The 17,925-nt window shown below is 40.6% G+C and overlaps 1 protein-coding gene across 4 annotated transcripts in view; it reads right to left on the reverse strand.

Annotated features, from left to right (window-relative positions):
* FMN1 (formin 1) overlaps positions 1-17,925 on the reverse strand; it is a 162,918-nt gene that overhangs the window by 46,124 nt on the left and 98,869 nt on the right. For all 4 annotated transcript variants that reach the window (XM_083744317.1, XM_083744315.1, XM_083744316.1 and 1 more), the window contains 5 exons: positions 12,540-12,627; positions 4,317-4,378; positions 2,860-2,948; positions 1,471-1,600; positions 825-971 (listed from right to left, as the gene is read on the reverse strand). In XM_083744317.1, coding sequence (XP_083600443.1) covers positions 825-971; positions 1,471-1,600; positions 2,860-2,948; positions 4,317-4,378; positions 12,540-12,627 — 516 coding nt within the window. The remainder of the gene's footprint in view (positions 1-824; positions 972-1,470; positions 1,601-2,859; positions 2,949-4,316; positions 4,379-12,539; positions 12,628-17,925) is intronic.

The following is a 17,925-nucleotide window of genomic DNA, read 5'->3' on the forward strand; positions in this document are numbered from 1 at the left end:
TGGCGTCCTGGTGGCGGGGCACGCCACCTGTAGGGGCATGGCGCCCAGCGCAGGCAGGGGGGCAGCCACGATGGCACCCTACTGGGATTGCGCTGCCAGGGGCGGCCCACTCCTCTTCCTCCACCAGTGACCGAGCCTTCAGTCCTGCGGAATACTCCGCAACACTTTCTGTTTCAAACACCTGCTGAAAGTGTTTCTATTCCACCAAGCTAAGGAAGGCAATTAAAGAACACACCTTTCTATAATAGTGAGCTGACATCTGATTATAAAATTTTATATGAATTTTATTGTATGGTTTTATGTATGACTGCTGTAAACCACCCCGACGCTTTTTATGAGCAGCAGTATAAAAATATTTTTTTCTACATAAATAAAAGTTGGGAATGGGAAATGGCAAATGAGTCGTGCTTCTAAATCAATTCTTAAAAGTTCTGAAGCGATGCCCTGTGAATCTCACTCATGAATGTTGTAATCCATGTCCGAAACTGTGAGATCTATTTTCTTACACTGGAGACAAGAATATGTGCATACGTTATTGTGGAGCTGGGGTTTTTTTTCTTTAATGGCAAAGTCCCCAGTGAGTTCAAGAACTCACTTGTCATTTGCTACTGGGGATGGCTGCTTGTAGTGGTGAAGCTGTAGCAATAAGAAACACCCATTAATTTGTATGGAGAAAGGCTATATCCCAGTGCCTGTGTCTCAGGCATAAAGAAAAGCAAAGAATTGTAGGAAGAAAGAGAGAAACATTGGCACTTGGCACACCTTTGCTTAAAATGACAATTTTAAATAAAATTCTATTAAAAAACAAAACAAAAACTACTTACTCTACTTTTAACATCCTTTAGTTTAGGAAGTATTTCCAAACCAAACCCATCTGCTTGACCACGCGTCCTGTTCCCTCCATTCATGTAATTTCCAAAAGCCAGGATCAATCCTAAAATGTCTTTCACACTTTTTATATCCAGCAAATCCTGAAAGAAGAATGCCAGTGTTTAATATCGGAAAGCAGAGGACGAGTACATACATACCATTCAAATGTTAGCCTCTTTTTATGCTTTGGTGTAGAATGAAATAGAATTGCACTGAAATCTTTCAAAAGCAGTTTTTCAATTTCTGATTAAAGTTTGAATCCAGAAACCTAAAGGTAAACATTATTTCTTAATGCTTTCACAGCTGGATCTGTGCAATGAAGCCACTGCGTTTATGCTGCCATTGTTCTAAAAATATTTTCATTGCTTTTGCATTGTTAGCCATCTTGGATTTCTTAAGGAAAGGTGGGACACAAATGTCTTAAATAAGAAATGAAAAGTAAATTAATACATTTTCCGGTGATGAAATGTGAGTTGTATTGCTGTATTTCCTTCTCCGCCCTCCCCCACTTTATTTGAAGACATATTATTGTAAAGTTGCTTTAGAACCAGCCCAGATCCATTATTTCACCACAAATTTACAATTGGTTCTGACAACTACCTTAGAAACACGGTTAATAATATCAGCTTTACGACGGACTGCAGTTATTCCTTCATTGAAGACAGACTGAAAGATTATACATCGAGCACGTTCTGCGAAATTGGAGATCTGGGATAACTCATATAGAAACCTGCAAAAATAGGTGGAAAAAATAACACAAAAGTTCCCTATTTACCTAATTTTACATTCATCCAATACAATTTATCAGCGAATAATGTCAAATTCCTTTCATAAAATTAGTTTTTTGTGTGATTTAAGTGATACAAGATATGGTGCATGCTGCTATTTACCATGAAAGGAGAATGGACAGACTTAAAACTTCAACATTGGAGTTAATGTACATGAGAAACAGCATGAACAAGAACGAGACATAGGGAGAGATACTGCACTCTGCTGGTCGGGAACAGTTCTATATAAACTGTGTGTGTCCCCCTCACTCTACTGCGGTTGTTTGACAAAGAGAGCAGATTACTTCCAGATCTGAATACGAACCCAGGAGTTCAGCCATTTCTAGGGTTCACTCCAAACACAATTTGTAGAGAGAAAGTCACATTGAGTGCCATGGGACTCAACTTTATGCTGTTGGTCCCAACACAGAAATCAAGAGTAATATTGTTCTGCCAGCCCTAATGAAGTGATCTTGTAAAGATTAACGAAACAAGGACCACAATGCATTTTGCACTCTTGTGTTCACAACAGGACTTCCCCTACTTCTCTTCCACCCCCTACGTGTGTCACAGTGGATAAGGGTTTAGCATGTCATCTGAACCCAATCTCATGGTGACAACCAGTGGTTAAGGAAGAGAGAGGTGAACCATGAACCTAGGTTCAAACACCACCACACTGGGCTGAGATGAAAGGACTGGGGAGAAGCAAACCAGCTGCAATCTCCTCTCCATGAGCTGCATATTTGTGCTTAGCCATACTTTGGCTCAGTGTAATGTGCGAATGGAGCCACTGTATGAAACAAAGACTGTTCTGAGCCTTTGGCCTACTGGAGTGGTGCATTTGGTTTTAAATCCATATCTGCTATATTTAATGAATACCACTGGGAAGCTTAGAACATTAGTTCACTGTTATTTGCTAGGAAAAGAAGCAGGAGGTTGGAAAGGACAGGAAAGTAGGCGTAAGTTAATTTTAAAAGTTCAGCAATAGAATAAAGTGCCAAATTTTATGGAATATCGGCCTTTTGAGATTTCCAACAGAAGTATAAGCGGACATCTGTCAGAATGGGCTTTCTAGTGTTGGGATGGGTATTTCACAATACGGCACATGGGAGCTTCTTTGAACAATTCTATTCTATTCTATGCAGTGCTGTTCCAACTGTTCTGCTTTCCAAAGACTTTTTGAATGATAGGAACCTATGGCAGCAACCCTGGACCATCTTACTGTTCTGGTTTATCAAGAAGCTTCACTTCTTCTTCTTTTGAAGTGTCATAATGCTGCTTTATTTTCTCCAGTTCATCCTTCTGCGCTCTCTGCAATTCCAATGGGGGAAAAAAAACAGTAATGAGTTTTCTTAGCCTCAAGAGAAAAAAAAACAACCCAATGTGTTTCAATGCCCACATCTTTGGAATCACTAAATACTTCTTGGAGTGGCAAGGAGAAAGGGGCAGAATTCAGGGGTAGGTGCTGCTGTCCTACCTATAAACAGAGACTGACAGAACCATACACGCAACATGAACAGGATAGGTTTTCCTAATAAGGTATTTTCAATGTAGAAGCAATTTTGTTTCACTTGACACAATTCAGCATACCATGGACAACAATTAGATTTGAATTGCTAGTATAATTCTTAGCTAATTCTTGTTCACATTCTTGTTCACTCTTCATCCTGGGTGCTCCCACCACTGGTTTGGGAAGCAGTGTACACATGACATTAGCTGTAGTCCACATCTATCCTGTTGTGTCTTATGAAATTCTGTGTTCTGTTGCATTTTCCCGCAAATAAGCCACAGACTGAATTGGAAAAAAGAACAACCTGGCTGCACTTTAGGCTCGTAATATATACACAGCCTGACACACATTATTATTAAATACACGATGAGGCCCAATCTGTGTCATGGATGTCACAGTGTTCTCAGAAGCTGCATAAACCTTTGCACATGTATGCTTGACTGAATCACACACTGCTATGTGAACTACATTTCCCAAGATACAGTGGAACTGTCAAATTACATGTGGGTGCATCTGGATTCTCTGTAATCTGAGCAACAGTGATTTGGCCTCAATGGCACCACTGCTATTCCAGAATAGTTATCTGATCCTGCTTGCACCACAGAAGATTCTAACCTGTACCAGTTATAGCGGGGCCAATTATAGTGGGGTTCAAATTATATACTCAAACACTGAAAGAACATAAGGCCAGGAGAGGGCGTTGAGCAGAATTTCATAGACTAGCCCTGCTCCTTTTTACCAGTGCCTACAGAAGCCAACCAGCCACCGGTGTATTTTGGCTGGCATGTGAAGGAGTTGTACTGATGTCTGCATGCGGTGCTCCTGTATGTACTCTGTGTTCCTCCCAAGCAATGTTAGCCATCATATGAACCCTCAACTCTTGCTCTGCATGTGAATATTGTACAAGTATGGCATTACCGGAGGAAAGAATGCAAAACGAAAATGAAGGACTATAGAATATTGAAATGTCTGAACAAAAGAAGAACTGTATCTCAAGGTGGATTCAACCAGACATCTATTACTAAAGACAATGGGGGGAAACCTGCATTTCTGTTGCAGAAAGACAGCATTTGGATAAAGGGAACATGGGACATGAAGGTGGGATATGTGCCCACAGCTCACTTTCTATTTGTGAACTAGCAGTGTGGAACTGACCCTTTTATACTTACGTTCTCATACAGTGCTTCCAGCGTTTCTAAGTCGACGATGGAATGATCCACATTTAGTATAGCTGTAGAAAATATAAAATCATAAATTAGATAATATGTCACAACTGGGTTTGTTGGCTAATCTGTTGCCACAAACAGCAAAGAAAAAAACCGGGGAATGTGTTAGCTTTCATGTGAACGTTTCTCCCATGCAGGTTTACACATAGCTATGAGTTAAGACACTGAAAGAAGGTGGCTGCTGTCCTCTATACGCAGAAATTTTTCATTGACCTTTTTCTATGGAGTTTGGTTTACTAGTTGACTCTTTTAGACTACTGATGGTGTGGCAGGTAAAGCGAATGGTGTAAAAAGACAAAATGTGCTCTTGTATGAAAGAGTTTCTGTTAGCACACTGGCTTTTACTGTAATGTGGGGGATATTTCAATTCCATGTAATCAGAAGTGAAACTAATGTGGACGCAACCAATTCATCATGCCAGCATCTATGGCTATTTTTACTGATCACATTTTCTACAATAAGAGGAAATTCGAATTAAATGTAAAAGAAAGAAGAGGGTTGGCATTTTGATGGGGATGACATGAAAAACTTGTATGCATGAATAGCACCAATTCCACAAAAAATCTCTGTGCAGAAGCGCCTTTTGTATGTAATATCACAGAAACCCATGAAAGGCTTTCATTTATTCCAAAAACAAATTATTATTTATAAAACCCACAAATGTAAGTATCCCAGGCATAACATTTCAGTTTGCATCTTAAAGAGAAATTGTTTGCTTAAATTAAAACAGTAGGAATATTAATAACTTTGACTACCAGCTATGATTCTGCATCTGCTGAAGGTTAATAGCTGGTATCTTGATTTCTGCTGCACATATTGCCTTACCTATAAAAGGAGAAGTGACCACTCACAGCTGAACAGTTTAAAAGCTCTTGCTGAGTTTTGTTTTTTTTCTGTGATGTTTGAGAGAGGCAAGACAAGCATCTTTAAATAATTATTTAAAAGTAATAAGGTTGCTCCCCCTTCTACCTCTAATCCCATGATTTTACATTGTGAAATTAACCAGCAGGCTAGTAAATTTTCTCCGTGGCAGGCTAATTAATTCTATTAAAAGGTCCAATGACATTTAGAATGCTTTAAAATTCTGCTTGTCAGTTATGATTCTGTGCCTAACTTGGAAACAAAGGTGGTTAGGGAAAAGGTAAATGGCAAATATAAGATCTTAACAACCATGGGAAATGATTGTTACTGAACTTTATTTAAAATCTACAATGCATTCAGATCCAGAGTTGCATACACGGTACATATATCTACTCTGTGGAAAAGACCCTGATGTTGGGAAAGATGGAGGGCACAAGGAGAAAGGGACGTCAGAGGACGAGATGGTTGGACAGTGTTCTCGGAGCTACCAGCATGAGTTTGACCAAACTGCGGGAGGCAGTGGAAGACAGGAGTGCCTGGCGTGCTCTGGTCCATGGGGTCACGAAGAGTCGGACACGACTAAACGACTCAACAACAACAACATATATCTAGTGCCTTTGTGAACAGGGTTTCCCATTTACTTCAATGAAGGGAACAGCTCTGCTCATGCATCCTTTAAAATGGAAGAAGCCACCTTTCTATTAAGGTGAATCACAGAATTGTAGAATTGGGAGGTGCCCTGAGAGTCATCGCGTCCAATTCCCTGCAATGCAGGAATCTCAGCTAAAGCATCCATGACAGATAGCCAGACAACCTCTGCTTAGAAACCTTCAATGAAAGAGAGAGTCCACCACCTTTTGAGGGAGTCCATTCCACTGCTGAATGGCTTTACTGTCAGAAAAATTTGGACTGAGCTTCTAGGAATGCATACATTGGTCAGACCAAAACTCACCTAGGTGTGAATGTTAATGTTAATGTTAATGTCAAAGTTTATGTTTAGTTTAATCAGAGTGTGAGATGTTTGCAGTGCAGACTTTTGCCCCCTCCCCGGCAAAATTTGTAGATCCAGCACGGCTGACTCCTGCCTTTGTCACTCAAACGACACACATACAGCCTCTCTCCCCCGGCCCCCATATTTTGGGTGAGTTGCTAGCCACCTCCACCTGACCTTTGGCAAGTCTCACCTCCCACTGCAGAGTTGCGATAAGAGAAAGTATCTTGCAACCGTCCTGTAATGAAATGGGCTGTTCCATTTCAGGCCAGAGGTGGGGCTACTTCAATGACCCCATCGGTCCTCTTCCCAGGCCTCTCCAAACATTCCATTGCATATGAAAGTCTCATGCTCCATTGACCTGCATGCAGATCAGTTACACTTTTAAGCACTAGAATCCCCCCAAAAAATCCTAAAAAGATTAGATAATTATCTTTATCCTAAAAATATTTTTGTGCACATGAAATAAGACCCAGTTTAGAACAGAGACTCTTGTCTTTTATGATAACTTTTATCTTTCCACCCCCACAGTTACCTGAGCCCAGACTGCAACATTTGGCTGCAGGGCCCCTGCCTGAATTCACTAAGGTGAGATTATTGCAGCAAAGCCTAACACATTTAGAAACTGGATTCCAAAGCAGCTGCTAAAACCTCATTTTTACGTTTAATCTTGGTGAGCCGTCCTTCTTACACTGTCAGTTTGGTTAGGATATCTCAGCTACACCTCACAATATGTCGAAAGGAAATAGATGCATGCTGTGAGGAGCTGGTAATTTTATTGGGTTCCTCTACCTTTAAAAATCTGTTACTAGGACAAGTCTGGTTTCTGGACTCCTTTTTTGTAGGGAAATTGAGGCAAACGTTTTTATGTGGCCCTATGGTGTCTGCTCACAACAAGAAGAATTTATATACATAAGGATAATTAGCACAGTATTGCGCCCATTAGGATAAAATAACCGTCAGCAAGGACAAAAAGCAGATCAGCACCATGCATTCAGCCTAAGTGCCGCACATAAAAATACTTGCTAACTGCATTACACAAGACGGCAGCAGGACAATAAACTTACTATAAAAACAACTTTGCATATATACCGGTACACACACACACACACACACACACACACACTTTATATCTAAAATTTCACTATTTTTTCATACCTGCATTTCCTGCCCCCTTCCCCCCCAAAACAGTGTGAACAATGTATTGATAGAACAAGATTTAAGGAAGCCTAATAATTAATTTGAGAGTATATAAAGCTGTGGGCATTTGTAGTTCTTAAAGATTTAAGTCTAAATAGTCCTCTAAATTAAGAAAGCTTTAACTAGCAGAAATTCTGCTCACATGAGAGACTGGCAGCTTCCAAAAAGCAAATATTCTAAGTAATTACTCCCACAAAATAATAATTTTACTACATTAATTTCCTTCCTTTCCTCCAAGAAGCTCAAAATAGTGTACAGTGAGTGGTACCTCAGTTTTCGAATGTAATCCGTTCCGGAAGACGGTTTGAGTTCTGAAATGTTCAAAATCTGAAAACTAAACAGCCGACAGCTAGGCCGACAGCTAGGATCTTACACTCAGTGGAAGCTGCATGGCATGTTCGACATCCGAGGCGTGTTTGAAAACCGAAGCACTTACTTCTGGGTTTACGGCGTTCATAAACTGAAATGTTCGTCAACGGAGATGTTCGAAAACCGAAGTACCACTGTATATGGTTCTCCCTCTCCACATTTTAACCTCACAATAACCCTGTGAGGTAGGTTAGGCTGAGAGTTGGTGACTGGACCAAGATCATCCAGGGAGCTTCTCTCTGGTCTCTTAGGTGAGGTCCAGGTCCGACATTCCAAACACTATGCCATTTTGGCTATCAAATTACCTATTTTATATACCAGAATTACAGTACTATCTGGTACTGAAGACAAACACAGTTTTTTTTTTTTATTATTGTTGGCATGGGATAAATCCTACACTGATAAAAAATTTAACAGATCCAGCCTCTTTATTTCAGATGCATAAGCTCCTCAAAAAGCTCCTTCTACTATTTGACTGTCATGCAAAAATGCTGTAAGATTAATGAGGCAGAAAAGCAGTCTGGGTATAAAAGTGGGCTTAGAAGGTTAGGAAAGCTCAACTGCTGCATGAAGTCATGAGCAAAAGACTCGGGCAACTCATGTTAACCTAACCACATCAGGCTTGGTGCCCGTAGGCAGATTCACAAAAACCATATGCTGCAAATTATCCAGAACAAAGGATATAACGTTTAAAGGAAATTGTTTCCCAACTTCTGAGTTGTATATTAGAGCTTGCTCCGTATTATATGGACAACACACACACACACACACACACACAGAGAGAGAGAGAGAGAGAGAGAGAGAGAGAGAGAGAGAAAGAGAGAAGTTATATACTATAAAAGTGACATAGTTTTTAACTTCTGCATACAGTAATCTGTTACCAAAACCAGCAGCTCCTTATCAATCATATTCATGCAATACAGCTGTTGAATGATTTTCTCATGTGTCTTCCATAACCACAAAATCACAAATTATCCAGGGCTTTTTCATATGCCAGAGAAAATATTCTCAGTACAAAATTCACTCAATAGTTTCACTAAACAGGGTAGAACTGAGATGCATATATGTCTTCACGGCTGCCAGTTTTCCTGACCTTGTAACTGGATAGATATTTGACATGAGGCAAAGAATAAACTTTGCATGAACTTATTACAAGAAAAGTTGAAAAGTACTTTACCATTCCCCCCCACAAATTGCTAAGGAGATGAACTCTCTAGAACTTTGAATGCATATATAATTTGGTGGCACTGTGAAATTATTGTTGTTATTATGTTAAACTCTTACATTGGCTAGGCAGCAAAGGGCATGATTTTGCATGAATGAAACCCCAGAATCAATTCTCCAATTTTGGTTTCCAATAAAAGACTTTGGGATGCAGAGTCATGAAAATCCTTTGCTTGAGATCACTGAATGTTTCTGACAGAACTCACAATACTGGGCTAAATGGGTCACTGACGACACTTAGTGAAAAGCACCTTCTTATATTATAAATATTGCTTTGCCAACTAATGTGAAGGCAGGCTTCAAAATGTGGCTTTCTGTTTCGCCTTCTTAAAAAGCTTATTGAATTACTTGAACCATGGCACATCAAAGGGTGGTTGCAAGATGATGGGCTGTGGAAAGAGGGTTGTAGCTAAGGCTTTGAGGAAAGGTATTGTTTGCAGGATGTTATGTATGCCTTTAACGTAGAAGAAACTGCTTGAAGAACCTTCCACTCAATTTGGGGGAGTGGGAGTCTCTCAAACATCCATTCTCACTAGAAACAAAAATCAGCAAAGCTCTTGGGTAATCTGCAGCTAACAGAGCAAAGAGTGCTATGGAAAAGTTGTGCCTGGGCCAAATTACAGGGAAATGATTCGCCGTGCACCCTCACCAACGCCATCAGTATAAAATGTAACAGAGGCTTTGGCTGAGATCACACCATACATTTAAAGCACATTTCCCCATACAAAGAATCACTAGAACTGTAGTTTACCCTGCACAGAGCTACAATTCCCAGCATATACTTTAAGTGTATGGTGTGTGTATGCAGCCTTGGTCAGCGATTTGCTGTTTTGTGCTGTAGCTGCACAGCAGCCGTGCTGGAAGGAAGAAGCCTGACGAAGCTTCTGCTGACATTCATACACTACGAAGGAGGTGAAAGTTCCAATAGCCTGGGTCTCAAATGAACTTCCGTGGGAGTGAATGATGGGGTACCTAATAAAGAAGGGATCCTGACAAACCCCTGATGTTCCACGCTGTCCTTGGAATGAGCACTTATTAAAAATTTGCAAATACTTCTAAGCAGCATTTTAGGATTTCCTACAGGTATCAATTATTTTCCAAGAAGGAGACCTACAAGGTCATTCTGTATGTCAACAAAGATATATAAGTAGTGAAAAGCACTTTGATTCCAGTCAATAATGGTGTTGAGGAGACAGAGGTCTGGGAATGCCCAGCTTAGAAAGAAGCAATGAAATGCTAATATATATTTGCTTTTTATGAGACACATCCCCTATTTTAATCTGGCACAGAAAGGTTTTGATTTTCTTCCAACGGAGAGCTCGAACTACACCACAAGGCGACAAAACCAGTCTCTGTGCTTAATATTGTTGTCTTTTGTCCAGCAACGATAGCGCCGTTCTACCTTTTTCAGGAATAGAAAATGTCACCCTCTCCTAAGAAACATCTGTGGATGATTCCTCCTGCAAATGTGGCGGTCCTCAATTTGTTGGCTAGTAATCAAATGCAAACCAAACCATATGTGTGCCAGATGTACAGAGCTACACATACTGCCATTGCTAGACAACATGAAAACTGCCAAGTATGTCAGTTACTGGGCTCAGACACAGCCAAAGGTGGAAATCTCTCAAGGCAAAAATCCTACACCACCCTGAGATACCATTACATTGTCTTCCTATTGCTTCTCTTTTATCTTCTCCCTAGTTTTGTATGGACATCTGCGGATGCGATAGGTTTTCAGAGCAGAAAGAGTGTCACGTTGATGCAAGCTCAGAAGTTATTTAAAAATAATTTCTTCAGGCACTATGGCTTGGATCCAGACATGTCTTTGCAGAAGTTCCCCATTCTGTTGCAGCACCCCTCCCTGTTCCAGTCCCATTACACTCTGTACTAAATGTTCCCTCAGTCTTCAGGGGCAGCAGCTGAGTCGTGAACCAGGAGAACCCCGGTTGCATGAGTAGAATTCCAACTATCTATCTCTGGACCCAATCTTTCATTCGAATTTTATTTTTCTGTCATCAGTTGACGACATTGGAATTACATGCAGTAACAGCTTATCTCTGCATTTGGGGAGGGGTTGTGGGTCAGTGGTCCTATGAAACAATATGTTGGGACAGGTGCATGCACACCTGACCTTGCTGTCACTACCTTGACTCACTCTACATCTATCCTAACACATGCCAGCAGCAGGGGATACAATTGTCTCTGTCTCACCTCTCATGAGCAGACATTGGCTGACAAGACTGGAGATGATGATGATGATGTTTGTTCCTATGCTCTGGTAAGCTGTAATCCTATCCCTCCCAGTTCTAGCACACCAAGAACTACTGAAATGACATCTTAAAATCAGAAAACTCAAAAATGTAATTTGTTGATTGGCCAATGAGCTTGCTGCTTTGCTGCTCCTTCGTAGTACGGAATACTGCAAGAGGGTTGAAACTAGGCATCTCTACAAGACAGCCACTTTAGGTGTAACACAGCCAATTTCTAGGACAGGAGTGCCTACTTTCTCTCAAGCAAGCAATTATACAAATGTGTGAAATAATTTACATCTTTCTTATGAGAAAAGGCTAGGCATGTTTAGGAATTTAAGAAAAATGGCAACTAAGGCAGATATTTATAGTGTTATGCATGGTGCAGTGGTACCTCAGGTTAAGTACTTAATTCGTTCCGGAGGTCCGTTCTTAACCTGAAACTGTTCTTCACCTGAAGCACCACTTTAGCTAATAGGGCCTCCCACTGCCGCTGGAGCACGATTTCTGTTCTCATCCTGAAGCAAAGTTATTAACCCGAGGTACTATTTCTGGGTTAGCGGAGTCTGTAACCTGAAGCGTATGTAACCTGAAGCGTATGTAACCCGAGGTACCACTGTATAGGGGTCCTCGTGGGGCAGCAATAAAACTGCTATGGTTTCCGATTGGATGGGGGGAATGCATGTTGAGATTCTTGCATTGCAAGGGAATGGATTAGATGACCCTTAGGATGTTTCCCAATGCTACAATTTTATGATTCTATGTATACGAAAAGTCAGAATTGACAGCATTAGTCTCCTTTTCTCATAGCACTACAATTTGAGACCCCTTAAAGGAATTGATTGGCAGCGGACTGAAAACATACAAAAAAAATCCCACCCCATACTTCTTCATACATAATCAGTTTGTGAAATTCATTGCCGTAGGATCAATGATCACTAGCTTAGATTTTAAAGTGGACTAGAGGAGTAAGTGGCAGATATGGTGCAGCAACAGCTGAATGCTAGGGTTGCCAAGTGGAACTTCCAATTCAGAGCCAGTGTGCCTATGAATTCCAATTGCAGGGGTGGGAAGCAAGCAGAAGGAAAAGTTATTGCCTATTTCATCTTTCCTGGAAGAATCTGGCTGGTCCCTGTGCAAAACATGATGCTGAACAAGAGGGATGCACAGCTACAGAATGTAAAATATGCACCTGAAGGTTATTTTATTATTATTAACTTCTGAAAACATCTCCATGCAGAAGGTTCCTTTCAAGATGCAAGCAACACTCACCTTGTTGTATGTCCTTCATCTCCAAATGTAAACTGGAAATCAAAATTCCTACAGTCTGAGATCTCTTTCCATCCAACAGTTTGATAATCTGGAAATAAAAATAGTTGGTCATACTTAAATGTCCAAATAAATGTGAAACGTAAAGCAAGCCAACATTTTTTAAAAAGTGACTTAAATGTGACTTCCTTTCCCCTTCATCTTTCATGGTATTTTCTTTTTTTAAAACTGTATGCCAGGAATAGATGATAATATAAAAAGTAACATTGCTGTGAGGGAGGAAAGCTTACATACAGTTCTGTGAATCCAACAGTAATGAGAGCTTTACAACCATTATTGAAATCCAGCAAATAAGTGTAACCTAGAATTATTTCTAATTCATTTTTATGGCACTATGTATCTGCCTACAGGGGACGCGGGTGGCGCTGTGGGTAAAAGCCTCAGCGCCTAGGGCTTGCCGATCGAAAGGTCAGCGGTTCGAATCCCCGCGGCAGGGTGCGCTCCCGTTGCTCGGTCCCAGCGCCTGGCAACCTAGCAGTTCGAAAGCACCCCCGGGTGCAAGTAGATAAATAGGGACCGCTTACTGGCGGGAAGGTAAACGGCGTTTCCGTGTGCTGCACTGTCTCGCCAGATGCAGCTTTGTCTCCGGACAGCGCTGGCCCTCGGCCTCTTAAGTGAGATGGGCACACAACCCTAGAGTCTGTCAAGACTGGCCCGTACGGGCAGGGGTACCTTTACCTTTACCTTATCTGCCTACAGAACGGGAAAATAAAATCTATGTATATTTTCCAAGAAAAAAATTCACCTTTACCTGCCACCAAATTTAAGGGTGTGTGCGTAACTCTTCCACTTAAGATTTCTGACTTGGATTAGGGTTGACCCAATACATTATGTTGCTTCAGAGTGAAAGACAAAATGGCACCTCCTCCTGTTTCACATACAGAAAGCAACTATGTTGGCAGTTGAATCTTACTTTGATGTTGGCAAAAGGACAGTGTCCTCTGCTATAGCTAAGGGTGGCTAGCTCTCTTAGGAGGCACAGGGGATGTTGTGTGGCACACACAATTCTGCTCTTTGACACTTAGCCCACATCTCTCACCTCCCAGCATCTGCTGCCTGAGACGAATGCCTCACTCTACATAATGGTAGGGCTGGCCTTGACAGATTCAGATGTGCAGGGCCTATACTGTTAAGATTCCTGCTCCGTGATTGCAGTCATGGGATTGTTGTCTATCACATGATGGTGTATGTTTTCACTCCACAGAGTGGGAAGTGACAGAGACAGGATGTTCGTGTTCCGTAAAGTGGGACTATTCTCCTTTGTTCTTTCTCTTTGCTGTCTGATGCTAGAGAGAGAAGGAGCCATGTTGCAGTGCTCCGTGTGTGTTTATATGTAAATAAAGTAGATTACCCAAAATGCTGAGTTGCTGAGGACTGTTATGCAAGCTGCAAAGACTCTGAGGATCCCTAAGTGTGGCAATGTCTGTTGGCATCAGTCACTGTGATGTTTGGGCAGAAGAAAGCTTTTGAAGCTCCCAAACAATAGACCAGGAGGGAGAGAACATACCAGTCGGGAATGTGTCTCTACCAGGGTCCTACTCAAGAGTAGGATGGGCTCCTGACATGTACCTGTCTATGTAGAAATAAATGTCGTTGAATTCAACGAGACATACACTCAGGTAAGTGTGTATAGGACAGCAGTCTAAATTAGTTTAATTTCAGTTCCCTTAACTGCTCCTACAGATTTCAACAGGACTTAAAAGTTGAACCAACTTAGTCTGTACCCAATGCCAATGGGATTTAAATCTACTTAACTTTGGCTGTAACGTGCCCAGTTTCAATTCTTAGAATAAAAGTATGATGGATGCTCAGAGATTTTCTGAACTCATGTCTACAAAATAATGGGTGCATATTTTTTGGTCTCCATTCACTATTTTTTAAAACAACAAAAAAATTTTAATAACAAAAAATTTGAGGGACAGAAGAAAATTTACCATAGAGTAAATCTACAAGTCAAATAGAAGTTTGTCACAGACATTTCTGAAGTTATAAATGTTATTTGATGAACTTGGCAGCAGATTAAATTCTAATAGGGGTAATTAAAGGCTTAAGTAGAGTGCAATTTGTATAGCATTCACTGACCTCCAGGCTGACCCTTTTCAGAGGAAAATTCATAGGCTGTCATAAACCCCATTAGGCATGCCTAGTTTGAGGCAAAACCTTTCCAGACGACACCTCATACTGGCAATATTACATCTGAAACTACTACATTTGTAGGTACGCTCTAAAGATCAGGTTAGCTCGCACAACTTTCCTACTCCAGTATCTTATTTTAAACTGCAAATGCCTTTAATATTACATAATTTAAAACTATTAGAGAGAGGTTCACTTCAGAACAAAACAAGCTTTATATTTATAGCCTTTTATGGGAAGAAAGTACATATGGTCACAATTATAAATGCCAAGCTAGACTCTGGCTACCTGAAATAGTCTGAGCAAAATGATCAAAAATCCTGTAGGGCTGAATTTTGTCACAAAATTGTTAAGTCAAGAGAATAAAGGCCTACCTAGGGCACAGTGGCTTTCTATTAGCCTTGAGTAGTAGCTGAACTCTTACTGGGAAGTAAAGAGCAGTACAGTGACTGACGGGCAGGCAGATGAGCGCTGTTGTCCCAACATGCTATTTGCTGTTGAATCAAGGGGCATACTGCCTTTGATACTGGAGGTATTCCAGAGTATCTTACCCTCCATAGCCTTATCCCCCTTTAAAGACATCTAAGTTGCCAGCTATCACAAATGCTGCATTCAGTAATGGGGTTTATTGCATTAGTTTTACTGGTTATAATGCTGGCGCTTCTTGTCCTGATTTTAATGTTCCTTTTACAGCTCAGTATTTTTGTATGTGATGGAACAGCTTTTTTAATAAGACACTCCACCACGTGTCAGGCTAAAATTTAAACAGCAGGAAATAACTTTACAACAGGTTACCAACCCCAATTTTTGTTACTTGAAATTGCAATGCAAAACCGTTCTCGTGGTATTCTGTGTTAACGGGATCGCAAAACAGATCCGCCCCCCCCCCACAAACAACTGACGTAGAAATTAGTACTAGGCCTCTCTACCTGATTTCCAAAAGTGGCTTTTACGTCATGTGAGAGATCACATAAAACATAGACGCTATCAGGTAAGTAAACATTGGGAAAACAGTGCAGTCTTGACTGCAGTCTAAGTGGTAGAGAATTCAATAATAATAATAATAATAATAATAATAATAATAATAATAATAATAATAATTTTTTATTTATACCCTGCACATCTGGCTGGGTTTCCCCAGCCACTCTGGGGAGAATTAAAAGCACAATATGTGTGGTACGTCCTTTCATATGCCCCAAATCTTCCAACATTCCGTTTCACTGAATGATGCCACCTACTGCTATTATAGAAAAAAATATCTCTGTCGTCTTTCTCTACACCATGCATCATTTTTTATACCTCTGTGATCTCCCTCCTTCTCTCCTCTGTAACCACCAAGCTGAATGCAGCCCACCAGGCATGTGCATTGCTTGCTTGGAACTGCAGAAAAAGTGATTTGTCAAGCACCTTGCAAGCCCTAATGCACTGACTGCTGAGAAGCAGCTTTTACCTTGGTGGATCACAGATTCAGTGGGTATGCACTAAATTAAGGTTTGGAAAGACCAGATTGTTCCATCTGGCCCCAGCTAGTGAAAGATGCTTCGAGCTCCTAGAAGTACGCACTTTGCGCACAGATGACAGTAGTATGTAAGCAACCAACTTCCTAGCTGTTGCCAGTTGATGATAACGATACGCCAGCTGGCAGGATACGCCTAAGCAACAGACATGGCAGCAAACTGTCTGCAGTATCTCCAGAGCCTGCGACAAGAATGTAAATGTTGCGGTCCCATGCTTCATCTTTCCCTTGTATAAACACGGGGATTGTCACAGCCAGTGCAAGCCTTGGTCATGTTAGTACTAAAAGTAAAAATTCAAAAATAACATCCCTCCTTCCGAACCATGCTGCAAGCCGATGCTCACAGGAGCAGGAATTAGGAAAATGGTGCTCCCTCCGAAATCCACCACCTGCAGCAAAAGCTTACACTCGCTATGTAAGACCAGTCTGTAGCAGAATTTCACTGGGTCAGCATGTCAGACACTCAAAAACTACCCGGAGAAAGAGTTATTCTCTGAAAGTAAAGGACAATTCACACATATCTTGGTTTTTTTTTTTTTTAATGATTATCAAGCTTGTTAACCTGGGCTCAGAATATGCTTGCAGTGAACAGGTCCTGCGAGTGATCAGCTACGACCAGATATTGTGATTTTGGAACTCTAACATGTAGTTAGTAGAGAGAAGAATAACCACTTATGGCACAACAACAGGGGTGCAATTACCAGGGGCACAAAAGGATACTGGCCGTTTGACAAGCTACTCACTTGTATGAGTTCACAGTGAGTATATTTTGAATCAGGATTGAAAGGATGGGATCACAAGCACGCACATTGCATGAAATGGCCCATTACTAGTTCCAAATAAGTCAGTGAGCAATATATTCAGGAATGGGACCTTTACAAAATAAATAATACTTATAATACCATATTATTATTAGTCTTAATGGTCTTAATGTTGTGTAAATATATTTAGGATTGGCAGCATTCTTATAACATTCTGACCCAGGATGGTGTAACACTGAATTGTGAAGCCATCTTTTCAAGAATCGTGGAACGTTGTAATTGTTATTATCATTATCTCACAATTACAAAATAGGCAAAAACATAAAAAACCCTGATGACAGATATATCCTCTTTTTAAAACCACTCTCATTCAAAAATATTGACACTCATCGTAAATGAGAACATGTGCTAATAATTACTTGAAATGAGTTAGAGATAATGGACAACAGAAAAGCCATTATCTTCAGTGGGTTTCTTTTTCTGACTTTGATATGATAATCATAGGACTAAAGAGCCAAAGGTGATTGATGGAGTCTTATTTAGATCATGCAGATGACACAAATTATGTGACATTTACCCCTTGACTTTGTAGGAAGAAAATATAACGGCATCAAATTGAATGTTAGCATCCACAAGAATCATTAATATCCAGTAGATATAGAAAAAAATAATAATACTGTGAATATTCCAATGTAAAAATCCTACTCTCTATACATTTTTCATTCCACACATGGGACAGCCATCAAGTTTGCTACAAATACAATGGCTTTAACCCCTATGCCTCTTGCCACAAAGCGTGAATGACAGGCATGTTTACTAAAGCATGCATCTGGGAGCCCTGATTGGCTACAGCTCCACAACATGTTATATAAGTGTTTGTGGTTGTATGCCTATTATTCACATTTTATATGAGTATGTG

The sequence above is a fragment of the Podarcis gaigeae genome (genome assembly GCF_964106915.1).
Source record: "Podarcis gaigeae genome assembly, chromosome: 1".
NCBI classification, from domain to species: Eukaryota; Metazoa; Chordata; class Lepidosauria; order Squamata; family Lacertidae; genus Podarcis; species Podarcis gaigeae.